This window comes from Lycorma delicatula, chromosome 5 (assembly GCF_047948215.1).
Source record: "Lycorma delicatula isolate Av1 chromosome 5, ASM4794821v1, whole genome shotgun sequence".
In the NCBI taxonomy this organism is placed as follows: domain Eukaryota; kingdom Metazoa; phylum Arthropoda; class Insecta; order Hemiptera; family Fulgoridae; genus Lycorma; species Lycorma delicatula.
The window spans coordinates 127,555,702-127,578,495 of record NC_134459.1 but is presented as its reverse complement, the minus strand read 5'-3'; the positions used below and the strand labels follow the sequence as shown (position 1 = coordinate 127,578,495).

The 22,794-nt window shown below is 29.2% G+C and overlaps 1 protein-coding gene across 1 annotated transcript in view; it reads right to left on the bottom strand.

Moving 5' to 3' along the window:
- Positions 1-2,009: 2,009 nt before the first annotated feature.
- Gnpat (dihydroxyacetone phosphate acyltransferase) overlaps positions 2,010-22,794 on the bottom strand; it is a 65,538-nt gene continuing 44,753 nt past the window's right edge. Inside the window, exons 10-15 of the mRNA XM_075365363.1 lie at positions 18,668-18,817; positions 17,008-17,087; positions 13,436-13,591; positions 8,289-8,458; positions 5,277-5,338; positions 2,010-2,571 (exon numbers count right to left, since the gene is read on the bottom strand). Coding sequence (XP_075221478.1) covers positions 2,450-2,571; positions 5,277-5,338; positions 8,289-8,458; positions 13,436-13,591; positions 17,008-17,087; positions 18,668-18,817 — 740 coding nt within the window. The 3' untranslated portion in view covers positions 2,010-2,449. The remainder of the gene's footprint in view (positions 2,572-5,276; positions 5,339-8,288; positions 8,459-13,435; positions 13,592-17,007; positions 17,088-18,667; positions 18,818-22,794) is intronic.

The following is a 22,794-nucleotide window of genomic DNA, read 5'->3' as shown; positions in this document are numbered from 1 at the left end:
TGGGGTCCACATAAAATTTATTTTCATCCACCTCATATATGTGAGAAAGACAATTTGGTGAAATTTCATTAGTGTCAAAATGATGTTTGTATGATCACAAGTTTGGTTGATATGGCAGACATGGCAGTCCGCTTGATAACTTATGTTTGCTATTATTTAAAGTTGCACCTGACATCACAATATTCAGATTGTAAACAAAAATAATTATTATTTTGAACTTAACAACTGTTTATATTTTTAGAAAAAATTTAATCGTGTTCGTTACTAATTTATAAATGTCGTTCGTTTGTTATTGTTTTGAGTTAGCTGTGAAATCATAATTTGTTCGTAATGAAAAGGAATGCTTTATTTTATTTATTTGGTTTTTTACAATACTGTATTTATTAGTGTCTTGCAGAGTATGTAGATAATGAGCCAAGAACATTATGTGTTTATCAATGTTTTTAGTTGTTTGTGACATTTGGATAGTAATATTACACTGATTTCATGTTAAAGTTTTCTTTTTTTTCCAGCAATATTTATTAGAGTTGCTCTAATAAGCAAAATATGTGGTGCATTTCAAACACAGAGTGAAATTGATCAGGAACTTAGGAATGTTCAACCTGATAGTGATTTGTGTACTGAGAGTTTTAAAAAACTTATATATTTTACCAAAATTTATCAATTTCTTGCAAAAATCATGAAATTTTCAAGTTTAATACAAAACAGGGTAATTCTAAAAATCATGATTCCCATAGTAAAATTGTGCCTTGATTTTGAGTTGAGCGACTTCAAACTCATTTTTTGTTTTTTTTTTTTATTTCTTTTTTGAATTCTTTAAGCTTTACAAAAATTTTCAAATAAGATATGACCTAAAACATATATCTAGTTGTCCTACAATATAAAAAGTAAACAGCTATAAAATATTGGTAATAAAAAATTTTGTACATTTTTTAGCACAAGTTTACAAATAATCACCTTAAGGCATGGAAAGTTTTTTTACCAACAATAACATAAGCATGCAATTTTTTTTAATCATCTGCAAATAAAAAAAGGTCTGGTCCTCAAAGACTTAATACATACTTAAAGTAACGTTAATTTTTTTGAAATTTTTTTCATAGAAGTTTACAATACCTAGGATGTTTTTTTCAGTTTACTGAAAGTTTGCATTTTTGACTTTTGTTTCCCAAATGACAATTCAATTAGCTTATTAATTTTTGATTAGTCTAATTTTGGTCATTTCTAATCAAAAATAACCAAAACTTACTATAGTTACAATTAATGATGGAAGACACTATTAGTAATCACAACCACCCTCTGTCAATAGATGGTTTACAACAGTATAACAAAAACTGAATTTTTCTTGAGCAAAGAGCACTGTCAAGTTAATTTTTACTGGTTGACACTAAGCACATTTACTCCTAATAAAAAAAAGAAACTTCATTTAAATTTCATAAAAATTTCAAAGTGGTGGCAGAAGATTTATCGTCACCCAAGGACAGATTTTGATAAATGTTACCCTTTTTTTGGACAAATTCAGAAAACTACTGAAGAGCACCTCATGTAAATAATATTTGCATGAACAATGAATTGTTATGTTAACAATTCAATTGTTATTACAGAGCACTCAATATATTTTTCTTTTTGCTGGCAGCAATAATATATTATTTGAAAATATATGAACATAAGTTTTTAACCTAATTTGTGTAGATTTTATAATTCAAACAAAAATTTTTTGGTAAAATATATCAAACTAATTTTAAATTTACAACTTTATCATAATTTTAGTCTCTTCTTTCAACAATAATATTAATAAGACTAGTTTGGTTAAATAATTCTGAAAAATACACATGCAACAATATAAAAAATAGTTACTGCAAAATAATTTTTCAACAAAACCACAATTTAAGGAATAAACTTCATCACTTAAAGAATAAAATAAATAGACTACTTCTAAATTCTAACCATTAACATCAATATGCTATCAATTTGTAATCATATAAGCTAAATTATTAGCTACCAAATGCAAGTTTTACACTTTTTTTAATTATTTATATAATATATAACCTAAAGATATTTTCAATATATTTTTATCATCACTTAAAATCATAATTTTCTACCATGTGTCTGAACAGGTGAGATTGGAAACAGTATTCATAAATTTTACAAACAAAAATTAATAAATACATGAAGACACATATTTTCAAATTTTTTAAATAATAAACATGAACGTAACCACCCAAGCATAAACCTATACAAAGCAAAAAAAAACCTGACGTATACATACATCAAAATATATTTAATTGTCTTTGTAAGCATAAAGCATGTAAAATAAAGTTATGTATTACACAAATTCTGCAACACAGCACAAACACTTATTCTATAATAGTACATGGTGTGGCAGAGAACACCAACTTAAAAAATTTCAACACATACCAAAAAATTAATACAAACAATATCATCAAAAAATTTAAAGCTTAGAGACTAATCTCTGCAATGGTTCTGATGATGAAATAACTTGAATCGATTCTGTATCTTCCAAACTATCCTGATCCCTTGTTTGATACTTTTGAGGTAGATAAAATAGAGATTCTGTAAAATAAAACAAACTATTAACCTTAAAAAATACTATAAAAAAGGCAACAATGGTTTTCCTTATGTTATAATGAAGTATATGAGGTCTGTAAATAAAGTAATAAGACTAGTTCCTTTTGGCAGCCAAAGTGGCAACACTGTAAAGTTACTAATAAACATATGGTTATATGAGCAGCAGATTTATATTAGTTATTAATATTTTTCATCTATTGTTGCCACGTGAGACGTAAACAAAATTTTTGTGAAATGAGTTTTTGTTGTGCGTTACAAAAATGAGCGATACTAATTATAAGTAACGTTGTGTAATCAAGTTGTGTTAAACTCTGTGAGAATGCTACTGAAACTTTTTCAAAATTGAAAAGGGTATATGAAAAAGATGCTCTGTTGAAAGCCCAAGTTTTTAGGTGGTTTAGAGCATTTTCAGATGGCTGAGAATCAGATGCAGACAACTCATACTCTGGAAGACCATTAACGTCAAAACATGACGACAATGTTGGGCAGATCAGAGACTTGATGTAGTACAACCGATTAACTGTCAGAATGATTGTAGAACAATTGAATTTCAACCATACCACAGTCCATTAAATTTTGACAAAGAAATTGGACATGAAAAAAGTCTGTGCAAGATTGTTCCAAAAAAACTTCACTGTTGAACAAGAAATCAGTGTGGTGGATGTGTGCTGCGATCTTCTAGGGTAAATTGAAACTGATTCTGATTTTCTAAAAAATGTTATTACTGGTGATGAATCTTGGATATTTGAGTATGACCCAGAAACAAAACGCCAGAGCAAGGGTGGTACACTTCAAACTCACCACATCCCAAAAAAAACAAAAATGAAATCAAAAATAAAAACCATGCTAATTTATTTCTTCAGTAGTAATGGGATTGTCCATAAGGAGTTTTTGCCTACAGGACAGACTTTAAATCAATATGTTTACTGAGAAATTCTTGAAAGACTGTGGAAAAGAGTTATCATCAAAGACAACTGGATGCTGCATCATGACAACGCACCTTGCCATACTGTACTCTCAATTAATGTGTTTTTGGTAAAGAAAAACATTATTCTTGTAATTCCTCAACCACCTTATTCACCTAACTTGAGTCCCTGCAACTATTTCCTATTCCCGACTTTAAAAAAAACGCCTCAAAGGACACCATCTTAGAACAGTAGAAAACAAAAAAAAAAAAAATGTAACCAACCATCTAAACGATATTCCAGTTTCTGAGTTCTAACACTGCTTTGAAGAGTGGGAAAACTGTTTGAAGCATTGCACAGGTTCCCAAGGGAACTATTTTGAAGGTGATAGAGTCCATGTATAATTGGATTGTAAATATATGGTTTTTCTGCACCAGTCACATTACTTTACTTACAGACTAAATTATGTCATCTTTATCAATATCAACATTTATTTTGTTTCAACTTGATTTAACAAAAATGTAGTGTATAAAATGTTTACAATCAAAAATGTTTTCATACTTCTACAGAGATTATTTTTGCACACACAGTATGATCACATAAGTTTGTTTGCTCATAGGCAAACAAATTTATGAAGCTAATATTATATTTTTATATAATGAAGTCTAGAGATTGAAATTATTTTCAGACTTTTAAGTCATAAACAATGACTGAATCTAACCTTCATACGAGATTTAAATTAAAAGTAATACAGGCAATTGTTTTGAAACCTAATACAAATAATAACTGCCAAAAAAATAAAAAAAGAAGTTACTTTTTAAACAGAAGTAAGGCTCATACACATTTCAGTATATATTTATTTATTTTTTGCTACGTATTTTAGAAATATGGCAGCATTCTACTCCACCAATTCTACAGATAGTTTGAATATGACAAATGTCAGTGTTAAGTCATAAGAGAAAGTTTTTTAATATAAAAAATGACTTACACTGTTTCTGTTTTTTCTATTCTTAAACAAACTACTATAAGTTGACTAAACTCCTCACTGCAATTGCTTTAGTAAGCAAGACATACTTAAAAATTTAAATGCATTTACGGTTGCTGTCTTCATTTGACTTCTCAGTGCAAACAGACATGCAGGCCAAACTATATGCAGTTGTTAATGAATGGTGGTTGTTAATTTTGCATAATCTAGCAGAATATGTGTGATTTACATTAAAAGCCAATTTTTTTATTCTTTTATGTGTGCAAATATTCTATTGATAACTAAAGAATCTAAAACAAACAACTGTATTGTTTTTCTACATTTTAAACACAGCATCACTCTTCTGAGTAGCAGCACCCGTTTTCAATTAAAATTTTTCCATGGCGCCCTACCCAAGTAAAAGAAGGGCTACTCGTAAGTAAGAGATAAAAATAAAGAAAACTCGTGCATCTTCATTATTTTTTAACTTTATTAACGTTAAATTAATAATTATAAATGTCTTAGTCAATTACAAAGCTTTTACAACATTTCACGGCGCCCCTGTGAAGAGGCTGTGGCTCCCTGGGGTGCTGTGGCACACACTTTGGTAATCACTGGTATAATGTATAAAAATAACAAGAACAATCCAGGGAAGTAATAAATTAAATGAATCAAACTAATAAAATGGAATATTTAAATATTTGTTACTGTTTGCATTTTTGCTATTTTTTGTAAAGTTTTGCATTTTAGTCACAGTGTATAAATTAAAAATATTATAAAGCAAAATAATAATATATGATTACAAGTACAATTATACTCACCTAAATGTGATATAACTGGTATTAACCTATCTTTATCAACTTTGTAATGAACTTGTGACCCACTGTAAAAAGAAACAGTAAAAAGATTAATATATACTAGATAATAAAAGAGACTCACACTTAATACTACTAGATCATTATATTTATCACTATATTAATAAATACTGGATGTTAAAAGAGACTATATCACTTAGTTTAGTCTATAAATAATATTTAATTGGCAAACACTTACAAAACAATTTACAGAGTGTTAAAAATGATGTTCATCTATTTCTATGCTTTTGTCAACACGTTTGACCATGTTCCTGGCTACTCTTGTTAGCTGTATGCTGTCCTTTTTCCTGGATGGCACTGGTACTGTGCCAGCTACAAACATTTCTTTTAAGTAACCCCATAGAAAGAAGTCTGGACTAGTCAGATCAGGAATCTTTGTGACCACAATCCTTTAGATTCTCACAGAAAAAATACTGTAGTATGTCTATAGTATAAAGTGATCTGTATGATAAGTGGCACTATCCTACTGACATTAGCAGTAATGAACCTTTTAGCATAATCAGCATTGATTACTCAAGGAAACCCTGCATTCGATACTGACAACATTTCAGCGTACTCCTCACTGTAATGTAAGCTGAACTTAGTAAAATGTTCTTTTCTTGGCTTAGTCTCCGCAAAGATTTATGAGTTCTTGTAAATGCTGCTTTAATGTCCTGCACAACCTGCATCGCTAAAACTGACCTGTGTAGGAACATTTCTGATGTAACACCAAACCTGTTTCATGATTTTTTTTAACTTAACTTCTGAATAACACAATTTTCACTGGTGCTTCCTTTTAAATTTCTCCTTCAACTTTCATCAACATACAACATGAGATTTCATCTCTAAATAAGTTTCCATCATGAATATACACATTCTTCAACAGTTAACTGCATTTTAATAAACAACACCACATGATTACACAACCTTGTCCAAAAGCCAATGCTTGCATTACTTAAATGAACAGGCAATAAACAGCCTTCCCATTCCAGCTCCAGTTGTACCAACATCTTCCAAATCATTTTACTAATCTCACACCAATATATGCATTTTATAAAAATATGAATTTAGTATAAACTACTGAGATGGGACCTCTTTTTAAGGTGAACATTATATGCACCTTAGAGTATAAATACACTATATATATTTTTAACATAAACCACCTAGTACAGAATACAGAGTAAAACATATATTACATTAATTTTATCATGAACGTACTTTTGCAGGATCCCACATCCTCAGTCATGGTTGAAATATTTAATTAAACTATATACTAAAAATTAAAAAAATAATGAAAACTGTATATTAATTTATTATAAGAGTGCTGCTATCTGTTGCAGTTTTTGACTGTCTCCCTCAAAAACTGTCTGATGGTTATCAAATTGAAATTCTGTTTTTATTTGTATTTGTAATATTTTTCTAATATATTTAATTTTATGTACAAGGTGGTTTATATTAATAGAATTTAAAATATTCAACTATGAGAATAATATGAATCTTACTATTATATAAAGAGAAAGAGGGAAAGCATGAATTTCTTTATAAATTACTGATTTTAAATGACCCCATAAAAACAGTCCAGTGGTGTAAGATCAACAGATCTTGCCGGCCACTCAATTGTACCTCTTCTACCTATCCCATGCCTAGGAAACGTTCAGTCCAATCATTGTTGAATTGGAAGTGAACAGTGAGCAGGTATTCCATCTTGCTGAAGTGAAGCATGAAAAAAAAAAAAATTTTTTTTTTTTTTTTTTTTTTTTTTTTTTATTAAGTAACATATTTCCATTGTCATCTAACTGATATTCTAAGTGATGGAATATTAGTGAGTGAATAACTGCATCCAGCAACTGCAAATACTTTTCACCTGTCGAATTGATAGCTGATAGATAAAATGATAGCTGTTGAATAATAAATGTGGTAACTTTTCAAATGATCACCCAGTATATTTTTTTTTTTATAATTGAACAACTAGGCTGATATACACATATCTATTTTTCATCACAAAATTCTGATCTTTTTTGTGCATATTAGACAAAAATATTTAACAAACAGAGCTAATTAACTTTCTATTGAGCAACGTGAAAAAACTTTTCTTTTTAAATTTACTGTGAAAAAGTCATCAGCTAATTTTTTTATGTCTATATTACCAAATTTTTTTCAAAAAATTATGGTAGAACATACATACATACATACATATCTTCAAAAAAATAATTTTCAAAATTTCTTACATGTCCCTTCAAAGTGTTCATAAAAACAGATAGTCATTTAAGAAAAAATTGTTCTACGGTTAATAAAAATTACTTTTGGGAAAAATCTTAATATTCACATTAATTAATGTGACACTGAATGATTACAAAATTATCTAATTTACAAATTTTATTTTAACATTCAATGGTGATCAGTTCCCAATTTATTTATATTTTTATGACAAATATAAATGTCAAATTGTAATGGTGGGATTTTACTTCTTTTACATTTGAAACCTTAAAAACATTAAAATCTGGTACCAGATTTTTCCTATTTTTACATTAAACAGTATTACTGTCAAGCTATGAAAGACGATACTTAAATGGTGAATGACTTCTGTTTTGTTACTCATTCTGTAGTTGATCTGTTAAAAACAATGATAAACACACAGAAAGGGCAGGGGGAGCGTGAAGAGGGGGAGAAATTAAAATCAGATAGCATTTGAGAGAAAATTCATATTTGGAGTGATTATCATATAAAACCTAATTGAATTGGATGTTAAAAAAATTTTAACATCTTGTAAAAAAAATTTTAAGTCTTGTAAAACTTATTTAATAAAAATGACTTAGTCACAAACTTATATGTCAATATTAATAAATCATCTGAGAGCATTGAAATATAACTTTTACAGCAAAAATTTATCTGAAGATAAAATCTTCATTTTCTAATCAGTAATAATTTATATTCTATATTATAAATGTAAAATAATCATACAATGACAGGATAACTTACCGGCGTATTTTTGACAACACAATCATTGATGTCAAAGCAGCAATACAGGATGAAATCATATCAAGAGAAAGACAATATGGCTGCAATAGCCAACCAGAAATTAATTCTTCTTCGATCCTTTCCTGTGCTGATTTTAAAAATTGCCTTTCTTCCCATTCTAAATTATCTGCCTTTTTAACGAAAGAGAAAAACAAAGATAATTAATGAATAAGAAAATGGCTACAGCATTCTGAAGTGTAGGAGGAAGTAACTAATTTATTTGAAGATACATCTTTTTGTCTACAGTGCTACTGGTATGCAAAATATTCAAAAACGTTTGGCTGACAAGAAAATCAAAATAAAATATTTCTTAAATGAGTTATAAGTTTTGAAGAAAATTATTCTAAGAAATCAAATTTTTGATCTTTGAATTAATTTTTTAATTACGTTTTTCAAATTTTAAAAATTCTTGAGTTAAATCACTGCTGCTAGACATCACAGCAGCAGCAAATTCATGCAAATAAATCACGTTACAGAGTATCCTACCAACAAAACTGAATTACATAAGTAATAAATAAAAAGTATATATACACATACATGAACTAATCTAATTTCACATACAATTAACCTAAAATGTAATTTCTTTTTATACTAGCTAAAGATAATAAAATAATATCAACATCATTTAGTATATAATTTTCATTTCAACATAAACAAAATCCAGTAAGAAAGACTTTTAAGAGCATACATTTTTGGTTAAAAGCGATTTTTCAGTGTTTTTTACATCTTCAGATAAGAATATACAGTCTAAAAATATTATTACAGAATTCTATAAAAACTATTTATATTCTTCATCTTTTTGAAGTAAAACACAAACATGTTTTGTCTGAAAATACACATTTTAGGTTGGAATAAAGTAACTTTGTTAATTTAATAAAATAACTTTGTTAATTTAACAATAAACATAACAATTTTTAGTTAAATTTGTAGAGAATTTAATTCTGAGAAAATTGATGTAAATAACATCTATTAAAATTAAACACAAATATGAGAACTTCAACTCTAATTAGAAACAAAATGCACAATCTGGATCAGAAAAGTGACTTTTAATGAGAATAATTTTCATCAATGTTTGAACAACTAATGTAAATGAAAACAAATAGAAAATTTATCAATAACAGAGAAAATTAATAAAAAAATAAAAAAAAGATTTTTTGCCTTTTTTCTAAAAATTATTAAATATCAAAATGATTACTTGATAAAGCTGCAAACATTTCTTCAAAGAATTAATTTTTTTAAAGAAAAATTAGTTGTTGATTGTGGCCGTCATATTGTTCAATGCATATTTCAGCTTGCAAATCCATGGTAGCTGAGCACATCTAATAATATCAATATTATTCCTAATAGTAGGTCCAACTTCTATTATACAATACAATTAAGACTTGATGCCTTAAATCTTCTAGCATGTTAATATGAGCAGAATAGACTCATGAGCAGAACAGATTAATGACTTCATCCAACCCCAAAGGAAAAGGTCCAGTGGAGTGGGATGGGGAGATTGGCATGAGTGGCCATTTTACTGATCCATTTCAATCAATCCATTGCTTACTAAAAGTGTTATTTAAATGATTCATCACATCACGACAAAAGTGGGTGCCATCATTGAAAAACACATCTGGACTTTATCCGCAAGTGGAATATCTTCCAAGATTTCTATCAATTTGCTTGTAAAAAATTCAAGTACCACTTTCCACTGAGCCTTGACGGTAAGCGAGTAGGGCTGAGATTATCACCAAGAAAACTACACCACACAAGTGGAAATGATTGTTGGAAAAGATTTGTAGCAAACTCATGGGAATTTTCTTCTGCCCAAGTGGATGCCAAATAATCTGCCGCCTTGTTTTAATACTTCGGTTGGGTTAAAATTATTCTAAGTATTATTTTATACATTGGTTCATTTAAATAAATAAATAGGTCTTTGTTTTGATTGTATCTCAAATTATTTTTATTATAATATTCAAACTTATGCTTCATAAATGTAACATTGTTGTAAATTAATTATACATGACTGATAAATACATGTTGAGTTTCTGATGGCTGATACTATAGACACTATTCTAGTTGGAGCCAGCATAAAGCCTTGCTCTTTTAGTGTGTAGGGAGCCGAATACAACCGTCCGGAGCTGTGTGCAGCCATCTGAAGGACTTTTAAAATTTAAAAGTTATTCTTTAAACAAAATTTAAAGTTTCTCATCATAATAAAATTTGAAGAACGTGAAATGAAACCTGAGTCTTAACACCAAGTGTGAGCATTAAAGCAAGTATAAGTATGAGTGTTGAACCTGAGTCTTAACACACCAAGTGTGATTACTTAGAAAATCAGGATGATATACACATTTTCTAATTAACCATTGACAGAATTTCACCACTTTATCAAAATCAGGTGGTAATAACTCTTTTACGCATGTATGGAATGGCTACAATTGTGTTGCTCCCTGACGTTCACCACACACTTGATTGTGTAACATGAAAACAATGTGATAACGAATTGTTGTGGTTTAAGCATATGTTTCTTGAACTTGCCTGTCTAAAGCCTAAAATGTTTTATGATCTGTACTATTTGAAATTGGATAATTTTCCCAACATTCACGTCCAGCAGCTAACCCATTTTTATTTACTTTATAATAAATTAACATGTTCGTCAACCCTCCAAATGAAAACAAATTTGTGGTATCATCAATTGTGAATGACTGACCAAACCATAACAGCACAAACACCACTCAAATGAATAGTCTAACGCTAGACACTAAATTTAATTCATGATCAGCTGTTATTGCCAATCTATGAAAAAATACATTTTTTTTATGTTTTAGAAGGATGAATTTCAAATTTATTTAAAAAATTTTTAACATTTCTATGTAAATTGTTCTGTTAAAAATTTTATCACTTTTCCGATCCAGTTTACATGTTTTGTTTCTAATTAAAGTTCAACTTCTCAAATTTGTTTTTAATTTTAAAAGACGTTAAGTACATCGATTTTATCAGAATTAAATACTCTACAAAGTTATCTAGAAATTTTTATTTGTTTATTGGTAAATTAACAAAGTTTTTTATTCTAAACCTAAAAAGGTATATGTAAACCTTTTTGTATTTATTCCATTTTTCTTAAAACCAAAGTGAGATGGACCACTTTAATTCAATTTCTTAGATCAAAAACCATAAGGAAGTACCAAATTTACACCTCAATCTGTACCCCAAGAATCTCAGTATGGTTTAATTTCACAAATTATACCTTACCCAAAAATAAGAGAGATTGCATCTCTCTTATTTCTTCTCAATCTCTCACTGAGAGATTGCCATGCATTTAGGAATCACTCTGTATAAAATAATATTAAATGAAATATAAACCACCAAAATACAGTAAACAGATTAGTTAATTACCACATTAATTCGAAGAATCAATTTTCATGGATTCCTGCATCCTCAGCTGTTATTTAAGTTTATAATTACATTTAACTATATATATTTTATAACTGGCTGACCCGACGACAATGCTTCACTATTGCTAGATTTGAATATATATATATAGATTAAACGAACACAAATAAAAGTTTGATAAAACATTAAAAAACTAAACATTATGGATTATCACAAAATTTAACCTTTCTTTCCCTCTTTCCCTTTTCCAATCTTCACCCCTTTCCCTCTTTCCTTTTCCCCTTACCTTTTCACAAAAATATTTCTCTTCACATAACTAATATATATTCTGAATATGAGCTACATCAGACCATAAATACATTTTTTTGTAATATCTAGACCCCAGTGTTACCTAGAGGACCCATATTTTGCAAAAATATTTATTTTCACATAACACTAATACATATGCTGAATATGAGCCAAAATCGGACCATAAATACAATTTTCTGAAAATCTCGACCCTTGCACCACCTAGCAGATCAGATCCATCTTTTATAAAAATATTTCATGTAACTAATAGATATTCTGTATAGGAGCCAAATCGAACCATAGATAAAACTTTTGAAACATCTGGACCCTGTGTCACCTAGTGAGTCCAAACTAATTCAGAAAGTTTCACAAGCGTGTGCACAATAACTCATGAAAGTTTCATTTCAATAGGATGAATGGTATAGGAATGCACACAGGACAAACAAACAAACATTCATTTTTATGTATACATAATATTTGTCAAATTATTATTTTTTTTTAATTTTAAAAACTATTATAAACGAATACGCATATTCTGTTGTCTAGTTATGTAATATTTAAAACATCAAAATATATATATTTTGATAGAAGCAAATGTATTATTATAATACAATAACATATTTAGCATATAACAGTAAAATATTAATAATGTTTTACACTAAATTAATATACTGAATCACTGGTTACAAAATATTCACTGCAATCTGCAATACTGTACTAATAAACATTAAGAATAAAATCATAAAACTACTTTGAGGAAAAGTAATTATGTCAAACTCAAAAACAGAATGACATAAAACTATGTAGTACTAAACCAGGAGAATACAAAATGAATATTATTTAATAACCAATCAAAAAAAAAAATATTAATTTATGATGGGTTTTATCTGCTTCAAATAATTCTACTACAGCGTTATCTTTCAAAACAGCAATCCAATACCAGATTCCCAGAAACAGCCTATTTTATACTGAGCTGTTTATTTCATAATTCTGCATTATTACAAAAATTTAATGCAGTGTTATCAAACTACGGTTAGAAAAGCTAAAAAAAAGGAATTTTCTTCACTCAAAGCATTCTAATTCAACAATAAAATATTTTCTTTCAATTCCAGGTTTATTAAGACCCATAAATATTACAGTGATGGGGACTAAAACTTTTTTCACTTTTCAGAAGGCGTTTCAGAAAGGTTTTACCTGTATTATTTGATACAAACTATCAGAAAATAATTTGTGTAATTGTTTAAAATTTTTAACACTACCTTAAAAATTATAAAATACATAATTTAAATGAACTGTATTTGAACTAAGTATAATTATATATATATATATATAAATCGGGAAAGGTTTGCAAAACTTGAACCTTTAGCTTATCTGATTCATGTAATTAGATGCCTATTTTAACTAATAGAAACAAAACTATAACTAGCATTACAAAGACTTACAGTTAGAAGAAATCTGCATACAGAAAGGTATCCAGAGAAAAATGGATACAGTAAATTACAAAATAGTGCTTGCAACTTCTGGTGGTTACCAAGCCTTAGAGGTTCACTTTCAATAATACTTAACAGCTCAAGCTTAGTTAAAGCATCCTCAAACTCCTGAAAAATTGCAATGATGTGTAAAAAAACAGTAGTTAATAACAATATTAAAAATAAAGTTTTTATAACAGCATAACAGGAATGTAATTTCTACTAATTATTATAATAAAAGATACACTTTACACTTTATAAGTAAATGAAGTTTGATTAAAGCAAGTCTATAAGAATGATACATTTCATTGAACTGTCAAATTGTGCCTTTGGATCATTTTTGGTGGAAAGTAATTATCTGCACCTCCTACAGAAAAACATGACTGAACTTCTCAAATGAATTCTGAACAGTCTCTAAGAGAAATGAAAACCTTTTTAATTATAAAGGGAATGATTTGTTCAAGTACACAATATTAAACAGCAAGTCATATGGCTTCAATAACTAACAATATTGAAGGACAAGAAGATGAAAGACAAATACATCAAGTACAATATATAAAAAAAATAGAAATTCTTGTTCTTACATTAAATAATGCAGTACCAGCATACTGATGGAGCCTGATAAGTGTGCATTCGGACTATTGGCTAACAGATTTACTTTTTATTGGTTTTTTAAGACATCAACTTTACTGCCATTGGCAATAAAGGTGTGTTTTGATCATCCTACTGCTTTACCAGTATAAACTGGTTGGAAATCTGTTTACTCAATTTCAACGACATGGTGATGTCATACCTATGTCAGTAGGGCTGAAAAATGTTCAATCATACTAGGTGAGTTTATTTAAGTCCCAGACAGAATATAAGAGAAACTTCCTTTCCTTATTTCCTCTCTATCTCTATCCTTCCATATCTAATCATCCCCTCCTGTATCTGTATCAATCCCAAACCCTTCTTTCATTTACCCCCTCCCTAAAAATATTTACCATAGCTTCAGTTCCATACATTTTTCCTACCCATAACAAAAATTACTGTGTGGGGTATCAAATCACCTGTTTTTGGACCTTAAACAAGGAGTTGTTGCTATTTTTGTGTTAACTCGCACCACATAGCCACAGGATAGAGATAAATCCATTCCAGGCTATGAAGCAGCTGTGGCAGTCGCCAGGTAGGAAGGAGCACCCTACCAATAGCTCTCATCTTCCCTGGTGATGGAGACAGAAGAGGCTGGCTCATTCACAGCCATTCCCATTGGACAGACGTCCTCCCCGGCAGCTAAGCGCCTTCAAGTGGCTTCTTTGGATGAGGAGGAGGGTTCTGGTAGAAGTCTGAAGTCTGGAGACTAGTTATCAGGCTTGAAATACTGGCTGATGATTTAGGTCAGTTTATTGACCGCAGCACTAAGCAAGAGATAAAGTTCTCACAATTCTGGTGTTTCCTATATAGACTTAACCTTTGTGAGCTCTACACATGTCTGTTCCATTGTCTCTTGGCGGATCCTAGACATAGAGAGTCTGAATGACTACTTATTCATACTGGTTGAGCTTGCTGGTGTTGTTTGGCAACCATGATTATGTAGGAGGGTCTCCAAGGCTGGTTGTTCAAGGCTGAAGGAGTGTGTGGTGGTCAGCCTCACTGGTTATCGACTCCTCTGGCTCTTACAGACATTGTGTCAGAGGAATGTGAAAGAGCATGCGTCATGAGATCTCTTGATGGTAATAGACAGATAGCTTATTGGTAGTCACCTAACCTAAATGCGCTCAGAGGAGGATGACAGGCTTTGCATTGGATTTATCAGAGGATGGCTGGACGTGATAATATCCTTCTTCATGTCCTGTTTGTGCCATGAAGAGTACCTGTCTACTCCCTGCTGCTACAAGTCTGTGATCAAGAGAGCCAAGAGAAATGCGTGGAAAATGCTTTGTGATGAGATTGATCAGAATATATGGGGGGACGGCTTCAGGATTGTCATGGGACGTTTTGGATGCAGTCTTCCTGTACTCACTGGGGCGCAAGTTTTGGAATTATTTAATACTGTTTAAATATCTCTGTTCGTGTGGAGATCGTTGCTGACGACCTACCTCTTTTCCAATTACATGAACTACTGGCTGCGGTTTGAAAAATGAAGCCCCACAAGAGTCTATATATTGTTTTGGATGTCATTGATAAGTTTATTATATTTATTAGAAAGACAGACAATTCTTCAACAAACTCTGAATCTGACCGCGACGATACAGGCAATGATGAAGAACTGGCCACAGAGCTTTTTTATAATTAGGTACAAAAATTAATTATGTACAACTAAAAATATTTATTCCCTTTTTAATAAATGTAAAGTAGGCTAATTTACATTTAAAACATTAATTTTTAATCATTCATACAATAATATTATTACAGAAAAGTTATTATTGTTATGATCAGTAAATACTTCAATAAAATATGAATAATTAATTTTGTTAGAACAAATTCTGCAAAATTTGCTCTTCTAACAAATTAATTAAACATTAACATTTTATTAAACTTTATTAATAATCTGTTTTTAAAAATGATTAAAAACAGATGATGTTTTGTTAAACAGCTGTTCAAATTATATAACACAAGTTAATAATTTAGTCATAACCATGAGTAATTATCTAACTGTTTTTAATTACTCTAGTTCTAATTATCATTGGTTTTTATTCATACCAGCTATCTTGTAATGAATAAAAATGTGGTTTATCTGAAATTGATGTTTTAATTTGAAAGCCACAAATTTGTTTCTATAAATCTTAGAAGGTTGACATTTTCACAGTAATTTTTAAAACCTACGTTAAAAGTTCTGTAGTTTCAATAGAATTGGTGGGGGAATGGGTGAGCGATACTAAATAAAAAAATATATGCCTCTTTGTGGGACACCTGTACATGTAATGCTGCATTACAGAAAGTATGCCAGAAGAATGCAACAGGCTTCCCTACGAGTTGTAAATCTACAACACTTATATATACACTTATACAGAAAAAAACCAATTTTTTTTCTCATTACAATAGATTAATTCTCATTCCTTTTTACCTTCTCACTACATCCTTTTCTATTTGGTAATTTTTTTAATTATTGCATTTTGTCACACTAATGTTGAACATTGTTTTCTTTAACATTAATAGAATACAAACAATAAATAATAGTAAAAAAATTCATCACATTTAATGACTTACTTTGTTTAAAAATATTCTTTTTTTTCTGTATTGTATAATTTCTTATGAAAATAATTAAAATAGTATTTTTCCTATTCCTAAAATTGTTATCTGCAATTTATTGGAAATGTAATGAAATACTAAGTCAATAAACAAATTTTTCAGGATACTAATCTTTCTTATGCTATGCTACAGCTTTAGAAAAAGGTGAGTTTAAGATGACATTCTGCTGGACTGAAAAACTTAGAAATTCAGTAATAATTTGTAATAGTTTTCTGAGTCATTGAAACAGAGTACAAAATTAAATATTAAACGCATTATTACTTAACTCATGGAAAACATTTTTGGGGGTAAATAAACAATACAATTTTATTTACCTGGGTTTCCACTGGCCTATAAAATACAAACTCATGAGCAAATAACTCTCGAACAAACACGAACTTCATAAATAATGAATCTGAAAATAAAACAAAATTCCTCAGAAATTTACAATAAATAAAAAAGCACTAATAAATAATTTTTTCAAACATATTGCCTTATGATCAATATGATAAATTTCTACCGTATATCACTTACGTATGACAATATATATACATATATGGCAGATACTGTTACTATTAGACAGTTTTATCTGACTAGATCAAAAATGACAAATGGATCTGAGGTTAGCTACTGCATGTCATCTCAAGAAGTTAGAAGAAATTCAGAACAGCTCTATGAGGATATGTTTGGGATGTCCTAGAACAACCAGCATCCAGTCGATGGAGATTAAATTGGCAATTGAACCATTAAAATTGTACATTGGGAGGATTTTCATGATAAAACACATCAAAGTCCAGGCTCTTCCGCAAAACCATCCACTCCATCGTCTAGAATCGCAACTCCTTCAATAGTATCATATCAAATATAGAACACCAATCTACACAAAGTGCACCAGAGGTCTTTCCAATAGTAAGCTCCACTCCTCCATGGTTGATTGACAACATTAATATTGAACTAACCATCCCTGGAATTGTAAAAAAAGATTGAGAAATTCCAGAGTTCTTCTTGCAGACAACCTTAGAGTATATCGGCACGTCATAATAATATGGATTCCACTGGATTTTCACAGATGGATCAGTCGAAGGTAATAAGGGTATTCCATTTTAATAGGTGCGTTTTTATACACCTATTATTTATATACCTAAGGTAAATAATAGTAAATAATTATTTATATACACCGGTGACAGGTAAAAACATGTTATTTGTGGAAAACAGCACTATCTGTTGGATGTAAAAGCAACACATGCTATACTAAATATTTTACAATTCCATTTCAATGTTTCCAATATGTATGTCTCCTACAGACTAAAAAACTACTTACTGGACCGATTTATGCATGGGGAAAAAGGGATAAATCAGAAAAGGGAAAGAGAAAAAATCAAAAAAGATAAAAGGGAAGAAGGTAAAATCATCAAAGGGAAACATGGCCAAGACAGGCTAGTGAAATGGACATAAAATATAAAACATATAAACAAACTTCTTCGAGATCTAATCGACTTTAACATTAGATTTTTATAGTTTAAATACAATTTATTATCACACCTATTAAATTAACTCAATAATAAAATAAATTACAAAATAAATGTTAATAAAAGTAGATGGTTTTCCTTTATATAATAAAATTTTGTACTTTCAAATGATTGAGGAAAAAAGATTATGGAGGGATTTTTTACAGTATGTCTGCAATATGGATACACTCTGTATACGTACACTGAATCAGTAAAACCTGGAAGACAGAAAAGCAACAAAGACAAACAACAGGGGCTTTTGAGATGTGGTGAAACAGAAGAATATTGAAAGTTATGTTTTGAATTATTCAGGTTCTATGAAATTTTGAGAACAAAAAATGTAATAATAAATACTTTTAAGGAGAATAAAGGTTACTTTCATAAATCAAATAATCAGACAAGTAGGATGTAACGAGTATACCTAGATTAAAGACATTCTATAAAATTGAGAAACTCATCAGGTCAGAAAAATAAAAAAAACTCTTACTTTTATTAATATGGCTGTTTGCTCCAACCTGCTGCATTATAACAGTGATAATTGCAGAATTAATGAGAAAATGTAAACAAGGATTGACATAAAGTTGTAAGGTCAACATTGGTACAGCCAAATTCATCATATCAGTACTCAGTTTATGACCTAAAACAAAAAAAAAAAAAAAATACAATATAAATATGCTGTAAAATTTTTATTATAGCACTTTCTTTATCATTCAAAATCTTAAGACTCAAACAAACAATTATACATTACATTTGCTTTAACAAAGATATAAAGCAGCAATCAAGATTTTAAAGATTATTAATTAAAATATTTGACTAATATTATTTTTAATACTATTAAACTTCTGCAAGTTATCAGAATTATGTTGAATTATGAACTAAAAAATGATGGTATATGAATACTCATCAATTCAGATGCATCAGCTTTAGTAGCATTTGTTCAAGTTTTTTTTTGTCCAACTCCTGGATAGGAAATAGAATTAATTATTGGATAGTACCACAGGCATAGAGGGTCATTACTATATTGTATCCAATAAAGAATCAATTACCCTGCCGGCTACTAGCAAGTGACATCAAGAGAAGTGGAACCAGATAATCCACAGAGGGATTACCTGTGATTGGAACAGATCACAATAGTTTACCATCTTGCCCAGGATCTTTTACATTATAGTCAACATACATTTACAAGTAATTAATTAATATTATCATACATACTAACTCTTATATGACAGCTGATATAATAGTAAGTGCCACCTAGAATATAACAAGTAATCAGACAATCAATCATTTTATTAGTTTATATATATATAAAATATCTAAATATAGTTTATTTATATATATATATATTTGTCACACAACTTTAACTAACTACAACCAAACTAAACTAAATAACAGACTTCTTGATACAGGACATTTATAGGTTTCCCCAACAGTTTAGTATTGGTATTAGTGGATAAAATACTTCTCAATAAAAGACCTTCTAAATAATAAGCATGGAAAATGAATTTATCTATAAAAACTGTTCAATCAGTTCTGAAAAATAGTTAGCAGGAATAAAAATTGTAATTTTTCTTGTTTCATTTTATACTCAGTGTAACTAATTTGTTGCTAATCTGTTGTGAATTGTATCAGTTCCTTTCTAGACAGTGATGTTATGATTTCAAACAATTCATCAATCAGCGTGATTCATCAATAGTTGCTGTACACGTGTATACTGCACATTGAACATGTGTAATATTTTTGTTATGGTAGAGTTCTGTATTTTTTCTTATAGTACATTTTGTTTACATTTTCTATATATTTGTATAGAAAATTTTACTGAATATTCAATTTTGTTTATTATATAAACATCATTACAATCATTGTTACCGCAAACTTAAAATGTCTCAAAATTGTAAACACTTGACATTAAAAGAAAAAGTAGAAGTTATAAAAAAAAACCTCAGTGTATGTGATATAGCAAAACATTTTGATGTTGGGAAAACTCAGCTAAATATCTTAAAAAAACAAACTTGATATCCTGAAGTCTAAAAACTGGACTAAAAATTATAATCAGTTAAGCAAACATGTATTCCTAAAATGCCAGGCATAGCGGCTGACAATTTGACTTAAGTGATTTTGTAGGGCTCATACTAATAACATTCTGGTTTCTGGAACTACACGAGAAAGCCCTAGAAATTGCTAAAGAACTTTGTTCAATGAGTTTAGATAAATTTCGAATTAGACATAATGTTTCATATAAAAGTGTTTACGGTGAAGCTGGTGCTGTAGATGAGAATCTGGTGTCAGAGTAGAAGGAAAAGTTAAATGAAATATGCATGAGTTATAACGAAAAACATTTTTAGTTGTAATGAAACTGGTTTTTTGTGGGATTTGCCCAGTGAAACAGGTTGATTAAAAGAGAAAAAATGTACATGGGGAAGATATCAAAAGAAAAAGTGACTTACATTGGCTGTGATTATGTCAAATGAATCTGAAAAACCATTAATTGACAAAACTGCAAAGCCACTATATTTTAACAGTGTGAACATAAATTCAATAAAAACTGAATGGTATTCAAATAAAAAATCTTGGATGTCTAGGGACATAATGATGGACTATGTTAAGTTTTGATCGTAGAATAGGAAGGAAAAATAGGGAAGTCATACTATTTTTAGACAATGCAAAATTCCACCCTAACTTTAGCTTAGAAAATGTTAACATTGATGTTTCTTCCCCCAAATACTACTGGAGTATGTCAACCACTTGATCAGGAGATCATTCAGAACTTTAAAATCCAGTACAAAAAAAGGTGTTATGATAGTTATTGTCAACAATGAAAGTTTCATTAATGTGCTGAATGCAATTTTATGGATTTGTATGGCTATATAGCAGGTTACTACTACAACAGTGAGACTGTTTCATAAAAACCAGTATTAAACCTCCACGAAATAACTTCAATTCTGACACTGAAAATCTTACTGAACCGAATGAAAAATCTGTGAAACAAGAGTGAATTACAAGAACTTATTGAACCATTTGGAAAACACAAAGTACCCAAACACTGAAGGCGTGCAACACAGAGGATGTATCGACTGATATTTGTGACCTTTGCTACAGCCTCAGACTTGACTACTTCCATAACAAACAACAATGACTCTGATAACCATGATAATGACAATGAACCTGGATTTACCATAAGTAAGAGAAGAGGTTAGAAAATTAAAGCAATAATTCTTACAAAAAGGACTACCCGAAGGTATTATTTTAATGAGTGCAATCACTTATTGAAAAAAGAAAGTACTAAGGCTTAGTTTAAACTAAAACAGATGCTATTTTAAACCATCTACATATAAATAAATTATATATATATGTAGTTGGTTTTTTATTTTAACTTTTACATTATTTTCTGTACATCTGTTTTGATTAATATTTTTATATACTATAGCTTTTTTGATTAATATTTTTAGCTTACATTGTTTTTATTAAATTTTAGTATAGTACAGTAATTTTATTCTCTCATTTTATCAGCCAAATACAGTAGTACAGTATTATTTTATTATTCAAATACGAAAACAGAAGACAGTAAGTATTTTATTTTCAGAAAAACAATTTTAAAAAAACTTGAATTTTATATAGTTATTTTAATCAGCAACTAACTTTTCTTCTAATTTTAATTTACATGAAATAAATACAGAATTTTGTTGTTCTATTTTCTGTACAATAGCCAAACATAATGTTTTATTCATGTTTTTCTAAGTAGCAGATGCTTCTAAATAACGGACAGATTGTTGGTTCCAAGCCATGTCCAACACTGGGAAGTTTTAACGTAATAATATCTATACTAGCAGAACACTAACCTTATTTGTCTTAAGTACTTTCAGAGGATCAGCTCAATCAACATTTTAAAAAACACACGTAATTAAAATAATACTTTTAAAATTATAAATAGTAAAAAAAAATTAAAATTATCAGCATGTATATATTGTTATCTTATTAAAAAAAAATTCCATATCCACCAAGGTACAATACAGATCAAATCATTTAATAGTATCAAATTATTTAATAATTATTAAATCCAGTATCTGTTTATTAATATGAAATAAATAAGTAAATACAACTCATGAAATAAATAAGTTTTCAAAAAAGTTTTGAAAAAAAAGAAAAATATATACAACGAATTTTAAACACAAATACATTACTACTAGATTTGACTAATGCACATGATATATCAGTCAAATACTGATACATCAATGTGCCATACAGTTTGAGGATAAAACAAAACATTACTGATTTTTTATTTAAGTAATAACTAAATCCTTATTCAGTTACTAACTTTTACAACATATACAGGGCAATATATTCATGCTAATTTAATTATATTTAAAATTAAAAGTTTAATTATTCATACAATTTATTGTTTTCTTCAGACATTAACAAATGCATTCATATACAATTAATTATTACAATCTTGAATATTATATTTTGAAGATAATTACATTTGTTATCGGCTTTTTATCTGTTTCTTTCACACATCAAAACTATGGAAATGAGTAATTGCAATGCTTCCCCAATGCTGTCATTTGTATCAAACACATATTGTTGGGATAATAACTACTTTATAACAATCAAAAGGTC